The sequence below is a fragment of the Monomorium pharaonis genome, chromosome 2, assembly GCF_013373865.1.
Source record: "Monomorium pharaonis isolate MP-MQ-018 chromosome 2, ASM1337386v2, whole genome shotgun sequence".
Lineage (NCBI taxonomy): Eukaryota > Metazoa > Arthropoda > Insecta > Hymenoptera > Formicidae > Monomorium > Monomorium pharaonis.
In genome coordinates this window covers 5619102-5643229 of record NC_050468.1, presented here as the reverse complement: position 1 = coordinate 5643229, position 24128 = coordinate 5619102, and the positions used below count along the sequence as shown (strand labels likewise).

Sequence of the window (24128 nt, the reverse complement as noted above, 5' to 3'; positions counted from 1 at the left end):
GCTGCGCTGGCATATTGTGAATCGATCTGTAAGAACCTGTACCCCCGATAGTACACTATCCGTTCGCAAATTTTTCGACCTGTTTTTTCTCAAAAACTGCTGAAAGGTGAGTATTAGCACTTTACTATTGGCGAATTCGGTTGCACCAGTGTGCTCTCGTTTAGTGTTTCGTATTCTGTTAGCTTGTATTCAGAATGGGAAAAACTAAACTGCACTAAATGAGGGCGCACTCAGTGCGCACTAGTGCGCACTGGTACATCCAACCGAATGCACCATATGTTTTACTTTTAGTTAAGGATTATTATAGAAATAAGTATCGTTTCAATCCGTTTCTCGGCTCAAGCGCTCTCTCCTCGTTAGATAAGAATACATAATAGAACGGAAAGTTTGTAGAATTTTTCAATCAGTTAATCTTTGTTTTTTTTGATTCGCTCCAAAAAATAGAAATGCATATTTGAGCAAATCAATTTTTTTGCAATATGCAATATCGAGATCTTGAAGATTAACCCCAATTAGTTTAACTCACAAGTTTGTTTATGCTACACGACATGTTGGTGACATGTAACTCGATTTTTAGTGAATCACAACATACGAGAAACATTTTTTTTGCACTTGACATCTACTTTCTCTTTCTTTTTTTTTCTGTTCTCTCTCTCTCTCTCTCTCTCTCTCTCTCTCTCTCTCTCTCTCTCCCTCCCTCCCCTCTCTCTGAAAAAAGAACGAAGAAAACTGGTAAGATGTTCACTCTTCCTGGTATGTTCAATTTTGGCAGATCATTCACAGACCGGAGTTGCATTCGCACGAATTTACACATTTAATGTAGAATGCAAGTGATGATGTCAATGGTTGACTTTCATTTTCAAATGTTTATTCATTTATCATGGCCCATTATCACGATGAGCATTCAGTATACAGCGTCTTATTATTTCACTAAAATTGCTTTTAAAGCATTTGATATCCTGGCTTCCAAACTGCTTTCGAACTCTTCTCGAATTTATATAAAAGGTGCACGGCAGGGATTATTTGTTATATCAAGCGACAATGCTTTTATGGGGATAAAAAAATACATAATAAAAAGAAATAAAAAATACAATCAGAATTTTATGTGTGAAAATGTCAAAATATAAGAAATAAAGATAAAATAATCAAGAAATAAAATTAATTTTTAAAATATCCTTTTTAAAATCTTTTTAACTATAGTTATCCTGTTAAAAATTGTGAACTATAGTTATATAGTTCAAAGGGAAAATAACTATATAGATTAACTATATTTAAGATAATTATAAATGCACTTTGAAGTCGATATGTAAGCAGGCATTATAGATACAGTTACATAACTTTTCTTTATTTATAATTAACCATTGTTTGTTAACACTTTCATTATCGTTTCGTAATCTAATATTATTGTTCAATTCGATAGTTTTTTAATATTTTTATTATAATTTTTTAAATATTATGAAAAATAACTCTATTTGTACTTATCAATTCTATTAATTAATATTGAAAAACTTTTTATATGTTCAAAAAACCCAGTAAATTTTCATTATTTTTTGTTTTTTTTTAATTCAGCAATTCAATTTTATAAATGTCAGAAGATTAAAAAAATTCAGTGGTACTTTTATTTTAAATCTCTAAAACAGATATAGAGAAGAAAAGCAAGTTAACCAATCACAATTGTTCGCGAGTGTTTCTTGAGAATAGGATATGTCGAGAAGAATACAGTTGAGACAATAGGATATGTCGCACAAAGAGAATTTTCTCTTAAAATTTACCCTCAAAATTTGATAATTGTGGGATAATGTGTGACCTCAAGTAATTTTATTATACTTTTTAGTAAAATTTACTAAAAGTATAGCAAAATTGACTAAAAAGTATAGTAAAATTCCTCGAGGTCACACATTATATCACAATTACCATATTTTGAGGGTAAATTTTAAAAGAAAATTCTCTCCGTGCGATTATGATTATTATTTTCTAGTCTATATTCTTTTTTTTGTATGCTATAAGGCCCCTAGTTCTATTCTTCTCACCGATAAGTAGGCACAAACGGATGGCACCAATAAAATTCACAATACTATACAGCGACACACATTTATATTATATCGCCGAATCATCAGATTTGTCTTTATCGACACAAAAGTATAACGCTGGTTTTTAAAATCGCGACAAAAATGGAGAAAAAAAGAAGAAAAAGAGTAGAAGAAGCATCCTCTTTAATAAACCTTAAAGTCTTGACTTTATTATATATATCAGCACCTTTTTTTTAAGATTTTTCTAGAGGAACATTTATCTATATATGTTTCGCATGCACGTCTGAATTGTGCGCCAATGCACATGAAAACTGCTTGTCAAAATGATGTCGAATATTACTTGTTAAATTATTGACGAGCAAACGGATATATCAGTGTTCCTATGACGCTATAATAGAAACGTACCGTGAACGTATGCGGAAGTGTACATTATTACGCATATTATACATGGATGCATCGGCAGCGGTCTGTGCTACTGATTACTATGCATCTTATCGCTAACGATGTTCACCTCATCAGCGTCAAAGCAATCTAGGTGCTTTATATGAAAGCAGCAAGTGCATGTTGAGTGTCAAAATATTTACAACATTTAATAATTTTATTGAGCTCGTATTCCAATATTTACTGAATATAAAATAATACTGAAAATCTATAGTTAACGTATCTTTTATACATTTTCAGTATTACACATTAGAAAATTTAGTGTATATCAGAATGTAATTTCCTTTACTTACCGTTTGCGTCAAGAAGGGAATCTACAAGTTTGGACACCTGCACAGTAATTTTTTATGTATCAGCTCGACACTCGACGCTTATCATGTAATGGCATCTTTACACTGCACTAGCTTGCCCTGAAATTAAGAATCCATAAAAAGAAATAATTAAAAACTTTTCTGATTCAGTAGAAGCCGTATAATATACGGACAGCCAGTTTTCTATGTAAAATAGCAAAGTTTTATAACTGAATAAAATTAATGATTTTATAACTAATTATAATTGTTACTAATTATAGTTGTTACGATAGCACAGCAAATTTGTTAATACAGCAAGATTCTGTGAAATCAAATTTATTTATATTTTTTAACAATGTATAGTTAACGTAAGATGGAACATACTTTTACTGCTGTACCGAAGGAAACTTTTGCATCTTTATTTACAGAGAAGTAACAAAGAACTTGTTCAATGAGCTGACAATTTAGACACCATTTTTTATTGAATTATCAAATCTCTTTAGATGTTAAATCTCTCCTTATGTATATTTGGTTTTCATTCTGCTTAAAGAAAAATAAAGACCAATATTTTTAAACTATATTAGAAAGGAAGATGTTAAGAATAGACCATTTTTGCTGCAGAAACGGAACTTAAGTTAATTGTCGTACCACAAAAATTTTTATCCTTATAGAAACGGAAAACAATTATTTATCCATCAGGTCCGAAAAAAGTTATGAAAATTGGGAGTTACCCGAATTAGCCCCAAACAACCGGAAATGTATCAAGTGGTGATTAATTCCTTTTGCGTGACCATGCGGCTTCTCAACATAGTAATTGTGTAGCTTTTTCGCTTCTAAAAACATTACTGTACTGTATCATCCACCATACTTGCCAAATTTAACTTCAATAGAAGTTTTCAGCACTATTTTTTATTTTAAAATTAAAATTAAACCGTAAAGGTAACCGATTTGACAACATTATAGTGATTCAAAGCAATGTAACGAAAAAGTTGAATGCTATTACAGTTCTCGAGTTTTCACATGCTATGAAGAAGCTGAAGGACCGCGCAAATCGTTGTATAAAAAAGATATATATTGGAAATTAAATAGTACAAATTTACCGATCATAATGGTTTTTTTTAATGAATTGAATCTTTATAACCATACTATATATTTCGTACATGCGCGATAATTTCAGTACATCCTACAGATTTTTATTGCTGATGTGTGAAGTCTATTTTAATCCTGAAGACTATCAATATATAATGAAAATGAATGAATGAGCAAAGAAGTTAAGAATAGTTTTCATCACGCATGAATATAATTTTGATATGAAATATGCAGACATGTTAAATTTAAATAGCTTCTAAACTGATAACAAAGTCATATAGAGTTGAAGTAAAGTAGAAAGTAATAATGCTAGTAGTATAGAAAATGTAAGCAGTTAGGAAATCGGCTCAGTCGAGATCAAGAAACAGTAACGAAAGCAGTAGTAAATCAAACATATTTATTTTCTTATTTACGTCTTATTGGTTAAGTTTCTTTAGTGTGCGCTATTGACTTAACATTAGAACGAAACATTTTTGTGCCATTTCAAAATTGAAACACCTCACTCTTTCTCTCTCTCTCTCTCTCTCTCTTTTAATTATTTTTGTGGGAAGGTGGGAGTTTTTGATTTTTAATATTTCTTATAATTAGAATAATCATATCACTTAGCTCTCAAAAATAAAAGAGATAAACAGCCGGCATAAGATACGTCTGATTATCAATGGGATATTTTTTCCCGGCAGCGATATTGTTTCCATAGACATAATAGACGGAGCATATCGCTAAAAACATGTCCTGGGCGAATAATCGGACTGCGACAGTAATAGAGAGTGTACCATCTTCTCTCTCTTTTCGTGCATGCATAAGAGAGAACGCTGGTACACTCTCTATTACTATCGCAGTATATGATACTTTGTCATATAAGTCTGTACCTGTTTCCTACTGTCTCTACTTTTAGCCTTTTCAGTGTCGAGCTCCAAAATGCAAATGGTTCTGGGCATTGATCGATTTTTATCATAATTTATACACAAAGGTTTATAAGATTGCTAAATACGAATTTAATGTCAAAATTTTAAAACGGCGATCTTAATATGGCGAATAATTTATCAAAATGCGAGACAAATACATTTTTGCATCTTTGTTTAATAATATAATAATTTCAATATATTATTTACATTATATTATAGTTTTAAGGTTTAATCCAATATAGTGGAAAAATTCACAAAATACTCAATAATGTCTATATATGTATATATATATATATAACTTTTTTTGAATCTGTATCATAGTTCTTAAAATTATTAATTACAAATGCAATATCAGAATCATCAATTTTTAAGTAACATTTTAAGTGCAATATAGTTTTGTAAAATAAATCCGATTTTTTGTTACACATCTTTTGTATTAAATGCAGATTTAAAAAAATTAAAATATGTTAAAAATGTTATAATATTCAATTTTTTTTATTCAGAAAAAAAATATTCAAAATCTGTTAGTCACAAGTTAACACTAAGAAGTAAACGATCATTTCTATTTCAAGATTAATTAACGATCTGTATACAAGAAGTATAATCCTTTAACAGAATATTCAATATACAAAATATACACACACACAACTGAATAAACTAACGACATTTCTTCTCACATTTAACATCTTTTGAATAGATAGTTAGCCACCTTCAATCTTTCCAGATCTTTTTCTGTCTAGTAATTCTAATGTTTTAAAGCCGTCATTTTCGATTTAGTGAATTTTGAAATTTTGACTAGAAATTCGAAATCCTTGATTAAAAAATTCCTTAAAATGCATTTTTTGAACAATCTTAATAATATCTAAAGGATACAATAAATAATTTTGTGCGACTTTAGCCGTCATGTACACTCAAGAAAGATCACACTAATTGTGTAATAAACCTGAATATATCTACACTCTCTATCAAAGAGAATACCTGCAGTCAATGACAATAAAAAATTATTTATGAGATACATAGACATACTAAAAAATACCATTTATGTGATAAACGCATTAATGGCAAATACATATACATTTAGAAACACATCTAACAAACATCTAATAATAAATTAGAAGTATATTTCTTTTTTTATATTTCTTGTACTATTTGTAGATGTTTATTTGCACAAATGTACATATGCCGTTTGTATGACCGTATTTTTACATCATAAAAATAACCTTTCGCAAAATCTAATTGAGAACATAATTTTAAAAAGTCGCTTAAAAATATTAAGTATAAATGCAACGAAAATAATATAGATTTTTGTTGATTGTTTATAATATTTTATTGTAAAAATAGAGGAATAGATTAGATTGTCAAATTGGCAATTTATTGTTGAACATTTAATTTAATGAATAAATCTTTTTATTTTTTTCGTTAAATTTTTTTAAATGTTATAAATTTTGACATTTACATACACAAAAATAATTATTTAACATGTGTTAATAATAGTTCGTAGTTGTATTAGTTGTTTGCAATAAATTAATTCTTTCTCATGTGATAATAAGCATAGAGCCTGTTTTTTAAAATTAAATACTTCTTAATCAATCGAATTCGTAGGTTTAATTTTGCTTTAATCATTTAATTTTCTTTATAGGCTACTAACTCCATCGAAAGTTAATGTATGCTCCATAGTGATTATATTAGCAAAGATATTCTCGATAGTTTGCCATTGCCTTTCGAGAGATCAATTAAACGTTTGATAAATTGTTCTGGATAAATTTGAATCTGAATCTTTGGCAGAGATAGCATACGTGCAATTCTTATGCCACAATCACATACAATCACATTAACTCAATAGATATTTAACAGATATTTAATATCACAATCAATGGCACAGCTGTTTCAGCACAAGTTAACAACATGGAAGCAAAGGAGAGGGAAAAGCCATTGGTCAAAGACTTGAACGAACATATCGTGTGTCCCCTGTGCAGAGGATACCTCATAGACGCTACGACTCTTGTGGAATGTCTGCACTCCTGTTAGTATTTTTCCCTGCATGATTATCATTGCTTGCGTTAATTAAACATGCTATTGTAAAAAAATATAGTAGTTAAGGGCATAATTCTACTTAATGGATAAGAAACAAATATATGGCAAAAAGAATTTTCCTTCAGGATTATTATTCTTAAAATTTTTAAGATCAATGATCTTAAGAAAGAAAAGACATATTTAAGTCGTTCTTTAAGATGCCAAATGTTTCTCTTTTAAATATGATGCTGTCTGGATTACAAATAATATTAAAATGAATTCATTCTGAATAAAAATCCTGTAAATATACACAAGTTATGTTCTTAACATTCTTTCCAAATCTCAGGAAATTAGAGTTTTTTTTCAATCATTGTTACCTTTGCTAAATATTACAATATTAGATTCAAATCGTATTTCGAAACACATCCAAATAGCACGCAATTTAAAAGACGTCTTTAAGGTATTTTTTGGACATCTTTTAGAAATACGTGCTATCTGAATGTGATTTTGAGACATTATGGTTGCTGTTTTCACGTCGTGGGTGCGGGTTGTCAGTTTGCAGAGGCTGTATCGTTCGACGTCTAAGTAATGGCGCCCGTGCGTGTCCTGTGTGTAACGTCGCAGCGTCACCGCCGCTTCTGCCAGATACACGGCTTCAGCGACTGATATACCTCGCGGTACCTGGTCTCTTCCGGTCGGAACTCGAACGTAGATGCCACTTTCGTCTAGTAAATCCACAATGCCCGCCATTGGCAACGCCTGTAGGCGCCCTCGAACTCACCTTGGAGGATCTCGTCAGTTTGAGCTTGCGAGAGCTAGAGGAAGAACAGATGCCAAAGAAAAGACATGACTTATCGAAGAACGAGATGTTGACGGGGGACAAGATGGACACTGACGAAAGGACGAGATATCTCAAATGTCCAGCCGCCGTGACAGTACGACATTTGGCGAGACTGTTGATGCTAAAGAGAGGGTGGGAAGAGGCTAACGCGACCATTAACGGTGTCAATAATAGGATAGAAATTATGTACCGAAAAGATGAAACACAATACCCTGATAAGGAAAGCATGTGTCCGCTAAATCCTTCTTGGACACTTTTGGATCTTGCTTGCATATTTCAGTGGAAAAAGGTGAGTTCAATAGTCCGTCTTGACGTATATTACGGCTGATCGATTATTTTTATAAATTTCATAATCTAATTTATATTAATCTTGAAGTATTCGAATTAATCTGCTTTAACAATTTTTGTTTTTTTTCCTTTTTTTAAGATATAACAGATAGATTATTACATAGAAAAAATTTTCTATTGCTTAATATTCAAAATTATAAGAATTAATATTGAGTCAGTTTGAGAGGAATAAGATAAAAACAGGTAATATAAAATATAAGTTTTTAAAATAACATTACTCCGATAAATGCATCCGATATTAACATTTCTAATTTATATATAACTCTTGAGAAACATACATTAACTCTAATGTTTAATATGAATGGACAATCACACACACATGATCTCCAAAATTGAAATTTAACTTCTATCATCTTTTAACTTTAATATTAATAAAAACTAAATTATGTGAAAAAATGTGTTTTTGAAAAATATAATATAGAATATACAGCTTAAATTTGAAAAACAATAAATAATGTGCAAACTGATTTATTTACATAATTTACTTATATAAACTAATTAAAACAGTTAAAAATAGTATCTAGTATCTTTAATAATATCTTTACAAGGATAAACAAACCTATTTCGGAATAGCACTTACGGCGGACCATTTTATTAATCTTGTGTCAGACTTTACATAATGTAAAATTTTAATGTTGATAAGAAAAAACATTATAAATGAATTTTACAATGAAAAAAAAGTAGTAAGTAGATACAGAAAACATTCGACAATAATATATTTTTGATATTGTGTATCATGGCACCAAGCCTCTGAGCGAGGTGAGTTACGGTAAGTACAATAATTCAATATTTTTCTTATATTACTCTTTGATTTCCTGACGTTTTTGGCTTAAATAAAAGCTAAAATTTCAAGAAAGATAGTTATTTAGTTATAGTGTGGAATTGTGCTATTACAAAATGCAATATGAATATATCTAAAAACAGGCAATCATAACTATTGACTCAGCTTTTGGCGAACTCTGTGGTTTGAGTTTACGCTTGATAAAATAAATTAATAAAATAAATAATTCAACATTTCTTTTTTAGTTTATACATTGATTCCAATTATAAATTATCAAAATTTATTTATTTTATTTTTTATATATGTAAAAAATAAGGAATAAAATTAAAATAATTTTCTATAATTATTAATATCAATATTTTCTATCTATAATTATCTATAATCTCTTAAATTATAAATATAAAATTTCTTTTATTAACAAAATTGTTACCAAAAATGTTTTTAAAAAAATTAAATAATTTTATTCTTTCAACGTAGTCCCAAATGTAATCGAAATAGCTTTTTGTATTTGTTCAACACTTTTTTAAATTTTATCAGTTTAAGATTTTTTATTTAATTTCATATCTATGTGTAAATTTAAATTTTCTACTGCTCAGTTTTGCATCATAAGTTTCGTTTCGAAATAGATGCTTGAACCTAATTTGCAACATTTCTAATTTTTATATAATCTTAAAAAGACTAGAAGAAATCTTATTTATATTACAATATTGTTGGCTGTCATATATAATAGTTTAATATATTGCTCACATATATGAACCAGAGAGTAGAACTCAGCTATTCTGAATTTATAATATATAATAGGTATTGGTGAAGAAGAAATGTAATGAATTGATTTTTGCTATTTCAAAACAAAATCTTTTCTTGAATATTAACCTATGTTTAGTTAGTAGACAAAAGATGACTGACCCTTTAATTAGTATATAACAAGTTTTTTTATATAAAAAATACAGCAATTTTTTAAAATCTGTTCCGAAATAGGTTCGTTTACTCTATACAATGCCTAAATTTCGTAAAGAATTCCGCACACGATACATTAATTTTTGTTATTCATCAAATGTTAAACAAGTATAAATTCATTATATACTTACACGATATATTTACATGATGTTTTATAGAACTAAACTAATAATAGCTATGCCAAAAATAATAAAAAATAAAATAATTTTAAGAAAAATTTTTAAATAACATTTTCAGCGTGATGATATTGATTTCTCATGAGTTTTTTATTATTAGTAACATAAAACATATTAGGAAATATATGTAACAAACATAAATATGACTCATCAAGGCATTTCGTATTTTTTTTTTTTTTGTAAATTGATTCGATCTGTGCTTCGTTGATTTATGCTTTAAAATATTAACTTGCTTGATATTAATATTAACTATGCTTGAAAGAGAAGTACTTTCGAGAAATTCTTTGTGTATCAAATAAGTAAACTTGCCAAGTAGCAACAGCTGTATATTCTATTTGCTAAGAGTCTGCCCACCCGGTGCGATGCACATATTATGAAAGGCGGCGCAATGACTCATCTGTTGCAGGAGGCACCAATGAGGCTATTCTACCGAGTGTTACGAAATGAAGAGTCTGGTCCGATCTCGAAAGTTTTTTCATACAAGGACGACGCGATCAAAGATGTCCTGCCAATAATTGAAAATATACCGCGACCACCAACCCCACCACCGAGTCCCAATCCTAGTCGTGAGCAGAAAGAGGAAGCTCGTAGCATGGATCCACCTCGAGTTCTCGAGATAAACGTTGATAAAGAAACAAAAACGAAAAAGCCACGCTGTGAGGTAACACCTGTTATGCGTACCCCAGACCCACCAGCGACAACTGAACTATCGACAAACGATCGTCGTCAGTCGGAAACCGTAAGAACCAAGAATATGACAAGGTTGGAGCATCGGAAGCGACGCAAACGGCGAAATAAACGGGTGATCGCAGAGATCACCACGATGCCGCGTGAAGATCTTTTGAAGTTTAAGGTCCGTTTGACGCCGTGTCCTCCAAGGATTACTTCCGGAGCGACAGGCGGTGGGGGAAGTGTTGGGGGCGGAGGTGTTGGTGCAAACAATCAAACGAAAGAGAAACTATTGCAGATGCGTGCGGTTAGACGTGATAAGATGAAGACGATTGTCCAGCAGCGATCAGCAGCGAGTCCGTTAGCTCGGGAAGAAATTAAATCCAAGGAATGCGCCGTAGCAGAGGCGGAAGAAACAATCGAGGATATCATCGACAGTATTCCTGACGAGGTCTTGCGTATCGCCCAGAATCTTAGTAATCAAAACGAGGAAAATAAATCTAAGGAGTGCACCGCGGCGGAAAAAATCACTAGTAAGGAGATAATAGAACCGACTAAAACATCGAAAAGTGACGAACCAGAGAGACCAAAGAAAGACGAAGAAATTCTGCGACGATTGGGCTTGGTAGCCGTCAACGAGGCCGGTGGTGATAAAACAACAAGGCAACGCACGCAGAGTAGTGCTGACAAGACGAATCGCGAGAAGCTGGAGAAACAGTTGCGTGAAAGCAAGGCGAATCGCGTGCGAAGCTTATTAGCAGAAAAACAAATGCGAGACGCACTAAAGACCATTATGTCAACAAAGGAAGAACTGATGTCGTCCGTCATTAAGACATCAGCGTCAATTCTTACTTCCGTTTCCACTGCTGCCACTGTCGCAACACCTGCGCCAGCCGCGGCCGCACCGGTAATGTCAAAGAAGAAAGAACCACCGCCATTAACACCTCTACGTGTCGCAAAACCTTCTGGTTTTGCCGCGACCAGTGTAATAGTATCAAATATCACTTCCAAGTATGAAACTCCGTTGGATCTTAGCAGTGGTGGTATCACCGTCAATGATAATGTCCTTGATCTGTCTGCTACGTTATCTAGTGGCGGTCAGTCCACTCTTCCATCTTTCTCGTCCTCTTCCTGCTCATCTTCCTCCTCCTCTTCTTCTTCTTCTTCCTCATCTTCCTCCTCGCCATCGTCATGCTCGTCTTTACCGTCGTTGCCGTCAAGACTGTCAGCACGATCTAACATTGCTGCAAGTTTCTGCAAATCTAAGGAGCTAGAACAACAGCGCGGCAAGGGACAACAGGAATCGAACTTGAAGACTCTCTCGGATGCTGCAGTGTCACGCTTGAGCGGCGATTTGACCGAAAAGAATTCGACAGAATCGTTAACACTAGCTTCCGCGAATGTAAACGCTGCCACCAGTAAGGTCGCTCTGCGCATACCGCAGCCACATCATCGCATTTCTGGTTTTGGCATGAAAATCAAGCCGAATCATCAAGTTCGTCACATCCCGAATCCCCAAGCCGTCGTGGTCTCCCAATATCGTAATCAAAAGTTACTTCAACGCAGTTATTTCAATGTCGTCCAGAAGCCACCGTAAATATGTCTTTCATCATTAATATAATTAATTTCTTCATTTCCTGCCTTTCCCTTTTTCATTTAATATTTATTTTCTATACATTATTTCAATCATTAAACTTTGACGGAATCTGTATATGACTGATATACATGTGTATATTTTGATATATACATATGTATATTTAGAAATTCTGTCATACAAATATGTATATGTATATTTTGCATATATTTAAATCCAATTACAATTTTCTTAAGACATGATAAAAAATTTTATTACTATTTCGACAAAAATCTCAAATATAATATTCAAAGTTATTTTATCCGAAATAACAATTATCATTTGTGCATTTATCTCACGAAAGTTTTTATTACATAAAACGCACAAATGATATTATTTCCGATCTAATTGCTGCCATCAGCGCATTTTGTTTTTTCAAAGAAAGGGAAAGGAAAGGGAAAGTGTCGATTATTGTTACCTAGGTATATATGAAAATTACGTATGACTGTAATATTATACACCTGTGTGGAGATCTATACTCTATTACGGTGGATCGATACAATAAACAGGCTCTCGTGAGAAAAATCCAGATGTCTGATGGAAGTATATTCAATGGATCAATATTCATTGGAGACGATAGTTAACATATAATATATAGGGTGTTTATTAAAACGGTCCACATAATTTTTAAGACGTTTACAACAATTTAAAAAAATGCTATAAATTTGATATTAAATATTAATAAAATTGATAAAACATTAATAAATGCTCACTGATATTCTCGTGGTGCGTTTAATTTGTTTTAAAGACCCATACATATTATGAAAAAAATTACAAGACGCTATTACACAAATTGAAGGTAATATTGACTTTTTACAAAGTGTTTTAATTTTTTTATTGCAAGTTGTAATTTGCGAAACAGATGAATATGAATCTTTTTTAACTTTTTTCTTTTAACTGCTGTCCCAAAAATTGTGTGGACTGTTACTTGACCTCTGTATATGTATGTAATATGTCAACATGTAGTAATCGATGAATGGAAGAGAATGATAACAGCAGAATGGACAAATTTAATCATTTGTTGTTCCTTCTTTAGGACTGTGCGAGGATTCCGAGTTCGCGGAAAGTGAGTTGCGGGTTCGAGTCACTCAAAGATATCTGTAGCAAGTTTAATATTTATTATAATCGAATAAGTCTCTTCAAGTTATCAGCAACAAAGCTGACCGTATATTTTTTGTTATGTATATTTTTATTAAAAACTTATATCGTGTTTACAATTTATCAAACTCTTATTGTAAGGGAAGAATACATTTTAGTTTAAAAAAAATTCCTTGTGATGTTCTATTACAGCGTTTTATTATTGTTGAATTATTTTAATTGCTTGTTTGTTGATTTAATTGTATATGTATATATATAATGTTCTTAAAATGTTTGTCTTGTTGGAAAAATATTTAGGAAATATTTATATAATTACAATAAGTGTATGTAATTTACATAAATCTCCCAAAGATGTAAATAATAAAATTTCATTCGCGATTGAAGCGGAATTGAATCACATTTGTCTGTGTTACGTTAACGTTACTTTTAAGAAAAATCTATCCGAGACTCGAACTCGTATGAGTCATTTTTCTCGAGCGTATGCACGGGCCTACGTGGATGATTTTTTTTCTCTCAGAATTTATGGTTAATAAAATATGTGTATATATAACAATGTATGTGTAGAGATGCCAAAGAACGCCTGAGAACGTGTGCAATGTATTAGTGCAATTTAATTATTATTTAATGTAAATGTTTAATCGAATTAGCGATTATAAAAGATAGATAGATAGTATTCATACGAACACATGAATTTGTGATTCTCAGAAGGAACTTCGCAGCATATATAGACATCTAAAAGACAAGATGTTTTTTTACAACAGCACATTTTTGTGGAATTTATAAAAAAATTTATTATGAAATTAGATTGCAGAATTATCGTTGCAAATCGCGGCTGTGCACTTCAGTGTACGACGATGACCAAGAAAAGTAGTTTGATTGACAAACGCATATAGGTCTGGCAAAATAAATGGTAATATAAAGGAAAAATATTGTAAATTCCATTTGGAAGAATCAAACTTTTTTATCAAGTTTTATTAAATTCTTTTAAATTCGAGTGATGTTTTGTAATTCCTATATTAAAATAATTCTCGCAGCGTACACTTATATTTTTATATTAAAAAAGTTCATATTTTCATAATTTTTCTTTCGCTATTGAATTAGAAACGGCAAATATAACAAAACTAAACATTTAGCATATTTCTAATTTAAATATTAAAAATACAACATTTGTTATCAGAGTTATCTAAATCTATATTTGCGGTAAAAGTCTTTTAATTTCATAAAAAATCTTAAAATTAAAAATATGAATTTTGCTTCTTATGTATGTGTATAATGGAATACGGGATATTGTAACAAGTAATAGATCCTGATCTAGACCCCTAGTATCTTAAATAGAGACTTATATATTGTAAAGGTAAAAATCACTGAATCATAAATTATAAAAAATATCTCAAATAAAATATTCTAATACATTTGAGGAAAAAATGACCAATCGCAAAATATAGCATCAGACGATAGACAACGTAAAATTTTTGAACCTTTTCTTATTATACAGAAATTTATTGAATAATTATCAAAAATATTCTGTATATATTAACAATTATATATCAAAGTGCGATTTGCAGCGAATGATAAAATGTAGGAGTATTCGTAAAATCCGATTTTATTTCCACACGCGTTTACAATATAAGATATAACCGATGTAATTCCTCTGTCATAACACGTGCATTGAAAACATTACAAGTTCATACACGTGACATAATGTGAACCAATTACGATTTAAAAAATAAAAATGCGTATTCAATAAGAAATTATTCAAAATGGTCTTAAATTTTTTTGAACGATCACTCTTCCTTATCGTCATTTATAATCATAATTTTTAAAGCTCTTTTAAACAAAACTAATTGTAAGATAATTAGCTTGGAAGCTTAGAAAATAATTTTTAATAATTATAATAATATATTTTGATATATTTTAGAAAATTGACTGAAATAAAATTTATCATAAAGAATTTTGCAAACTGCTGGATTATTAAATGCTTCTATAGTACATGTTAATATTATGTGTACATGGATATATATGTATATATATATTATATATATATATTTATTTATTGCAATCACTTGCTGGAAACTCTCTATATCTAATATTGCAATGTCTTTCGTATTTACATTATTTTCATGTACCAAAACGCGAAGTGCAAATTTGATATTTTCACCAATATACACGCTTTTTGTATTTACTATCTAATTTTATAGAATTTCAATACTATGAATTGCTAGAATTTTCGAATAAATAAATACTTTCAAAATATATTTAATATATTTAAAATTCAAAGTATTTCATAATATGAAATCAATTTATAGTATGAAAAATAATCCACCATAAAATGCATTATAATGCATTTTATTATTGTAAGTTTTGATACCAAATTGCAAGAGATTGCATTTTCTTGGTTTTGATTTAATTTATCGCAAATAAATCATCAATTAATAATGCATGTATAATAAACGAAAAAAAAAACATATAGCATTTAATTTTTATTTAAAAAATCAATGTAAACTTGAATAGTCATTTTTCCTACAAATTTTAGAGTAAAGATGTAATTATTTTCCCATACATTTTCCTAACATTTTTATTATTATAAATAATATTTTTACGTATTTATTTTTTTTTTAATAATGATAGAAAGTAATCAATAATGCAAACAAAATTTATTCGTAAGAGAAGTCATTTAAGATTATATATAATTATATAAGTAACGAATACGAATGATATTGATATTAAATAAGTTTATTGCAATAACAACATAGACAAATGATATTCATTTTCAATGTGAGAAGTGTGAAATGAAGAAATATTGATAATAAAAGCATAAATACATATATTTCACTATTAAAATTAGATTCAACAACAATTAGATTAATCAGAAGTATAAATTGTTGCAAAATTAATTAAAAAATTAAGAAAGAATACTTATTAAAAAAGCACAAACTAACATAATAAAAGTACAGAGATGAAAAGAAACGAATAAGAGTAATTAACCAGCAAGGACAGCTTTTTTTAAATAAAAATACCTGAAATTTTTTTGCAAGGTCTTTGGGATTGTTGATTACAAATCTATTATTAGAATTCCAAAATTTAAAGTGGCAAATCCAACATACACAAAAATAATAAAATTTTATATATTTAGTAGTTCCGAAAGTCTATAACCATTTTGTACAATTCAAATTTGTAATTATTTTAAAATTTAAAATAAAAATAAAAAAAAAACAAAAAAAAAGATTCGAATATCGAAAGAGTCCTTATCGTGACTCTGTTTTAATTAAAAGCAGTTTTTTTGTTACGAAATGATAAAAAAGCGCGTAGAAAAAATATAGTTTTTCAATTTGCTACTTTTATCTGCCATATTAGAACATTATTTTAAATTTTGAAATTTTTATTACCAATTTGTGATTAACAATCCAAAAACCTATAAGAACCTATAAGAATAAGATTTAATAAAAATAAAAGCAATTAAAAAATATCAATGTTTGCAACTTTCTTCTTCTACATTATCTGCAATTTTAAATTTTAAAAAATTTGATAGCAAATCTATAACTGATGACCCTAAAAACCCTTAGAAAAATAAAGTTTTGAAGTAATTAATTGAAAAACAAAAATACGCTATTTTTGCCCATCATTTTTGAATTCGCCATTTTAATAATTTTAAAAATTTGAGCAAATTTGTAATTAATGGCCCCAAAAATTACATAATAATATTCGCTGTTAACTTTGAGTAGTTTTCTTATCAAAAATAATTTCAAATTAAAGTAATAACGCCAAATGACGTTGTTTGTCCTTTACTGGTTAAATGCAAAAAAGTCAGAAAGAAAGTCAAGATTATTGCTAACTAAACCGATTTTTGATCTGTAATAAAATTATGTCGATTAATTATCGCGTTTATCGCTGGACCGACAATAGGACTTTTTTCGACAATGTAAAAAAAAGAAATGATTAAATCAAAACTACCACTTCTGCAAACAGAAAGAAAAGAGAATGGTATATGCATATAAATTCAAACACATATATGCATACGTACATCAAGAAACAATAACGTTTTACACCAATTACATTTTTCTTCATTCTTCTGTGAAAGAGATGCCACTGTGTATCATTTATAGGAAGAACATTTTTTTTTAATATAAACACACCACATTTAAAGCTATTTTTCTAGAGCGTTTTGAAATGATCAAAGAATCAATGCATGTTTATTTTTTCATAAATCATGAGCTACGAATTTTTGAAAGATATTAAATTCTTAAAAAAAAAAAAAGATCTGTATTGATTTTCAAATTACATCATAGAACACGTAAATTTCAGTAAATATTAATCTGACATTTGTGGAATTAATGCATTTTCTAAGAAAAATGTGTGTGTAATTTTTCTATTATACTTTATTATTATTACAATTTTTTATTAATCTCAAAGTAGTGACATGTAGTCACGAAATTAATTGTCTGTGATACAGAAGAATTTATTTTATTACATTTAAATTATAATTATAATTTTATAAATAAAAATAAAAAATTACATTTTTATTTAAGTAGATTTTTCGATCTGATTTTGTTAATAATAGAACAGTGAATCTTCTTAGTTTGTATATAAGTTGCTTTTAATGAAAATATATCATTAAAGTTTTTACTTCTCTAATCAAATATTTTCCCTTTATAAATATAATTAAAATTAAAACTTATCAATATTATAATATTTATATGTAATATAATATTTGGGGAATATATTTATAGCATAAAATAAACTTCCTATGGTCATAAAATTAATTATCCAAACAGGATTATTAATTTTATAATTATATCTTTAAATCCCATATAAAAGCAAGTAGCGATACATAAAAAAATTACATACTTCTACTATACGAGAAAGACATGCATTTCATCGTATTATGATGCAATGTGGTCTTATTTAGTGATTTTCACGATAATTGTTAAATAAGCAAATAATATAATTAAATTAAACTTTAGAGTTCCGAAGTGGCCCGATAGTAATCCTCAATAAATGATTAATGTGTAAAATTTTAGAAACAAGTGTGAGTTAAATTTTGAATATATTTTGTTTTATAGAAGCTTACATGTACATAATTATACACACAAAACACACATCCAAATACAACATACCCATATACATATACAAGCCATTTAGTATCAAATAATAAACTATTAGTGATGAGACTGATGAGCATAAGTTGGTATCACTACAAGAATAATAAATTTTGAAAATTTGATGTTACAACCGCAATTAGCGGCCTCAAAAAACCCCCAAAATAGAAAAATTACAGTTTGGAAAAAATTTACATTGACCTTATCTTTCTGTCTCGGCGTGGGCACTACAGTGATCAGGACCGACATTAGTGACTTAGCTTGACGTACAGATTTTTTCTTTCTAGAATAGCACTTCGTGCATCTTTTTGAGATTTTGTGAATACTTACAATACGATAAGAGATGGAGAATTATTATAATTTTTCATCAGTTAACACATTATTTCCTATCACTTGTATTAATTGTATTGAGAAATTAGTTCAGTAAATCTTATCACAGACGAAGATACATGTCATTAACATATCGACGATCTCGAACGACGTATACGAAGATCATTGATATAGTATTGAACGGAGTGTTTCGCGCAATATTCTGTCCAGTACTATACACTGAGAAAAATGGTTTTATTATAATAATATTCTGGTTCTGGTTGAGCGTATTCTTATTAAACGAAACAGAATTTCTGGTTATCATAACAAGATTTTACAGCTTATAACTACACCGTTTGGTTAACTGTACTATAAGGATTTGATTAAGTTTTTCTTGTTGAATCTACAAAACTTCTTGTTGAATCTACAAAATAATACAAAACTTCTTGTTATATTTACAAAAATAGCGATAAACGGTAGATCAATTGTTCATCGCATTCATTTGTTACACTGCTGCTGGCGCCTTCGTTCTCGCAGCGCAAGTCGGTGCATGCCAATCTCGCGCAAACCAACGCGGTATCGATGCGGTGATACTAATATCACGCGGTACCCATAAGGTAGCTTTTATATTTGTTTCGTGTATCTTACAATCGTGTATTTACATTATTCTGTTCAACAGCATGTACGATATGTCGATAACAAGGACAATTGTGAAAGTGTTGAGAAATGGCTTCACGAGAACCAAAAATTTCAGAAATTCCTTCGATCATAATTTATTCTTATTATTATTACTAATTATATTATTACAAATAACAAACGTATCATATACAGTATTCTATAGTATTTGAACGGATTCATCCAGCTCAAGTGGCCTAATATAAATTATAATATAATCAGCAGTAATAATTAGGGGAGAGTAGGTTAATACTAAGTAGGGTTGGTAGGCCAATTCTAGTCTTAAATTTTTGCAAAATTGAGAGATTTGTTGAAAAATGAAATTCTATGACAGTTACATGCATTTGGCTATCTAATAATTTTAATAATATTTGGAAAATAATATTAAAAAGTTTTCGAACTCATTCTTTATGTATTAAGTATAGCCTCGGGACCGAGATAGGTTGACACTACATCAAATAAGTTGACTAAATAATTGTTAAATTAAGAAGTAATATATTTTAATATATTCTGCGTTATTAAACTCGCGTTCCTATGTAATTAAATTCGTTGGTATATTAACATTTTCTACTGTTAATAACTTTTAATTTATCGAATTTTTTTTCGTGGGCAAATATTTATTCTTACAAATTAATATAAATATAAGCTAGAGATAGTAAATCGAATTTATTATTAGTATATCTATACTTAAAACGACCACATTCCCTAAAAATTCGAGTATTAACGATTTCTAAAATCAAAATTGACAAAATTGATCGATATATATACAGAACTCGGTTTTTGCAATATGCAAATGCGTATATATGCATAATATAGTACAGTATATATTTAATATTATTATTTATATTATTGATCATTCAAGTTTTAATTTAATTGAAACCACCTGATGCAATCTCCAGTGATAATGGGGGAAAAAATTATTTTAGTTTAGAAATCTAACTTGATGGAAGTGAAAAATTAAATGCTGAATGGATGAATGACAGTAATTGTTGCACGTATTTATTACTAGCACATTATTAACTATACTACTTAACCCATTGTTTCTGTAAAACTGTTTGAATATTATATCATATTGTACGTTATAGGATTTGCTCATAAATGAAATATAAAGTGTATAATATCTTACATATATGATTCACGTTAATTTACTCATCCTTTTTTATTGTAACAGTATTCTCAGTATAAAACACGATTTCACGCAGATTACAAATTATATTAAATAAAATGTTAGATGTCAATACTATATATTGTTTCAATGTTTATTTTACTTTTTGTAACTTTTTACAAATTAACTTCATATTTATTGTTATATTTTGACAAGATTAATTTTATGTTTTGTTTTTACTTTAGTTTCTTTACCGTAAAAGGTCATTTTGATTATTTGGACTTTGTTGTTCCCATTTTACTTTCGATATTGAATCATACTACAATTACGTAACGCGGCGGAATCAAACGAAGTAATGTTGCACTTTCTAAACATACGTAAAATTCTAAACATACGTAAAAACATACGCTCTTACGCGGTGTTCGCAAGGGATATCTGCAATATTAAATAATACCGATATACAACCTAACGGCGAAATTGGTGATTTTATAATACAAAGATTTCAATGCTTGTCTCGCCTATCCGCATGTCATTTCTTCAGACCTTGATTCCGCGAAAGACACGCAGCGACATCTTGCTTTACGGATTTAAACACCAAAATAGATCACATGATCAAAGTTGATGTTGTATAGCGAAAAATGCTTAAAAAAGATTTAGTTTCAAGTGTCAAATGGCTGTTCCAGTCGTTGGTCCGATTAGTATTAGGATATATTGTATTTTCTTTTGTTAGATATGCATACAATAAATAATATTTTAATTGCTTGTAATCAAGCAATATCTTACAATAAGATCTTTTCTAATTTTCACGAAATTACTCCATAAATTTCGGCAGTTGCTCCGCAAAAGAGTAAAGTAAAATTTCACAGATATTTTGAGTTCCAATATCAAAGACCTGCCCGAGAAGGAACTTACATTGAAAGAAGAGGAAGAAAATGTCTTATGCCTATAAAAATTATTTTTGATATCACAAATATTTAAATATAATTATTACAACATAAAACAAAGAAAAAAGGAAAACAAATTTCGATACTTTTAATATGTGAAGAAACGCTTTAAGATGGATCCATTACTTCAAGCAAGCAATAGTTTTTACTATATATTTTCTTCTTCCTGCAATTAAATTTTCCAAATAATATATAATTGAATATTGGATGTAATAATCATATTAAATGTTACTTATCAATAAATTAACATTTTCGGCATTTATTTTTACCTTCTGCCATTGATAATAGCTTTTATCAGTTTGACGCTAGAATTTGAAAAAATTGAACCTTTCTTTGTTGATGCTAGCCTTCTTAGCTTGACGATCATTATTGTAATGTCTAGAGATTATTCGTTAGTTGTAGTACATACATAGTTGTGCGCATTTTATTTGTAGTTGTGTGTTGTCAAGTTTTAGGAGACATATTATATAGAAATATTTTCTCATATTTCACGTATTAGGAATTTTTTTTCCTAAATTACATAGTAAATTGATTATGCTTTATGGTCTAAGCATTTGGTAAAAAATCCAGTTTACATTAATGATTTTTCATTTTATTTTTGTAGTATAAAGAGGTTTGTATAGAGAATATTGTGACAAATAAAAAGTCACTGTCCATCATAAGAGTACGTGTTACGGTAAGCATATTTCGTAATTTTCTTGTAAACAATATGGTCTATTGACTTCAAATTTTATTTAAAAAAAAAATTTAAAAAAAACACTAATTAGGATCTTAACAAAATATGGTAATAGTATTATTTTCGAAATTCTGTAACACATCTTAAAGAAAATTATTTTTTTCTAATGTTGGGGAGCTAATTTCATACGAGATACATTATAACAAGTTACATGGAGAAATTGTCAAAATCATAGTTTAATCAGGAACTTTAAATAATATCTGTCCTCCTTTCTTCTTCACCGTATTATCAGATAACCTCATAGAACTAATTGTCGATTATTCTCTTCACATTCTTGTAATTCGTCAATGTTAGATTTATTACCGCTTAAGTTCTCGATTGTAATTGACTGCTTTGCTTAAGTTTTTGTGTATCCTTAGCTTAGGACTAATAGATAGAACGTAACACATACATTACGTTATGTTAAGTATTCACTATAAACCTAGGCTCGTACTTGAAAATAAATTTAAGTTACGCACAAAGAAATCCTTAAGTAAGAACTTAAGAACTTAGCTTAGGTTTACAGTGTACTTAATATAATATATTGCAAATATTCTCATGTCCCGGCCCTTAGCTAAGAGAATAATTTCAATTATACTCTTCAAGTAAGAGGTGTTATCGGAGGAAGACACTGGTTACCTTTGGCAATCTGCATTAGACATAAAAGAGTCAACCTGCAGCCACAAATCTCGATCACTGATTGGCTGTGGTCTCTCTGGGGATGTATGTCGGAAGTGAAGAGGGCTGAGCGCTCTCGGGGCGCAAAGGAGGCGCGGTTACACAATGCGATAATGCGATCTGTATAACTACACATAACGTCAATGACGTATATTGAAACACTTGACCTATCCAATCTGAAACCAATAATAAAATTGACACGTGAAATTCTTTTCAGCATTGACACTAAAATATGCACAATGTTTATTAATTACATTAAGGACACTAATGATCGAAACCCATGTGCCGAAACGTCTATATCGTTAATGTTCATATAACGAAATAAACAATTAGCGTATATCATCCAGCTTTGACTCCTTAAGCGTTTGTTAATTTGTTTGCTGTGTTATCACAAAAACTATATTCAATATTACAGATAGCCGACAGTTTTATAAGTGTGCATTTTTCATATCATTTTAAGAAATAAATCGGTTTTTAATTTTTATTCAAGCTCTTCAAGTTACATTAAAGTAAAACAACTATAAAATAATTTAATTTTCGTGTAACTTAAAGGTTTGAATATGACTTTTAAATAACATAATTAAATTTAATGGCGTACACTGGAAATGTAAAATATATTGTGCGTCAAAAGTAATGCGTCCTTCTCGTGGTTTTCTACCGGCCGCAAAATCACCGATTGTATACGGACATTGCAGTTTTCTCGCACAAGTAATTCCCCTACCGATCAAGCGTGCGAAAATAGTCGTGCAAGAATTATTTTCGCACTCTATTCACTTCATCGCCCTCTCATAAAGCGCTTCAGTAACTCTCAACATTTCGTCGCTTCCGCAAACCTAACCTAACCTTAGCTAACCTGTTAATTAACAGTAAAGGACAACACTTCGACGCACAGGTCATAAAAAATATTGTATATAATATTTGCGGATGGGCTATCCCTACTCGTGCAAATAAACATACTCGCTTATGGCTCGTGCGTCCACTCCCCAAACTTGAAGGAAATAGCCGACTTCTCGCACTTGTACACAAATATCTAATTGTGATACTGATGTGCAAAATGCACCAAAAAGCGTTAATTTTTTATTTTTTAGAAATAAAAATTTTGAGAATATTTGTTGGTAGTGTTTTATAACCCTCTACATACAGATTCCATAACCTCAATCTTCCTTTCTTCTTCAGTAAATTGTTGATTATGTTTGTTATGTATATTCGAAGAACTACTTATAATAAGATTAATAGAACTCTATAGGTAATGAGGTTTGTTTTTTATTCCTGCACTGCTGCACTGGTGCAATAAATTAGAATAAGACAAATATATTTTTTCTCATTCTAACTTAT

The 24128-nt window shown here is 29.7% G+C and overlaps 1 protein-coding gene and 1 long non-coding RNA gene across 2 annotated transcripts in view; one reads left to right on the top strand and one right to left on the bottom strand.

Annotated features, from left to right (window-relative positions):
* Positions 1–16198, top strand: part of LOC105838365 (polycomb group protein Psc) — a 20495-nt gene extending 4297 nt beyond the window's left edge. The window contains exons 2-5 of the mRNA XM_012683885.3: positions 6638–6778; positions 7324–7898; positions 10278–12133; positions 13210–16198. Of these exons, the coding sequence (XP_012539339.1) occupies positions 6661–6778; positions 7324–7898; positions 10278–12133; positions 13210–13243 (2583 nt within the window). The 5' untranslated portion in view covers positions 6638–6660 and the 3' untranslated portion in view covers positions 13244–16198. The remainder of the gene's footprint in view (positions 1–6637; positions 6779–7323; positions 7899–10277; positions 12134–13209) is intronic.
* Positions 2197–24128, bottom strand: LOC118644587. Its single transcript, XR_004962358.1, has 2 exons — positions 22755–24128; positions 2197–2881 (listed from the first exon to the last, which is right to left on the bottom strand). It is a non-coding gene; the product is annotated as an uncharacterized LOC118644587 (long non-coding RNA).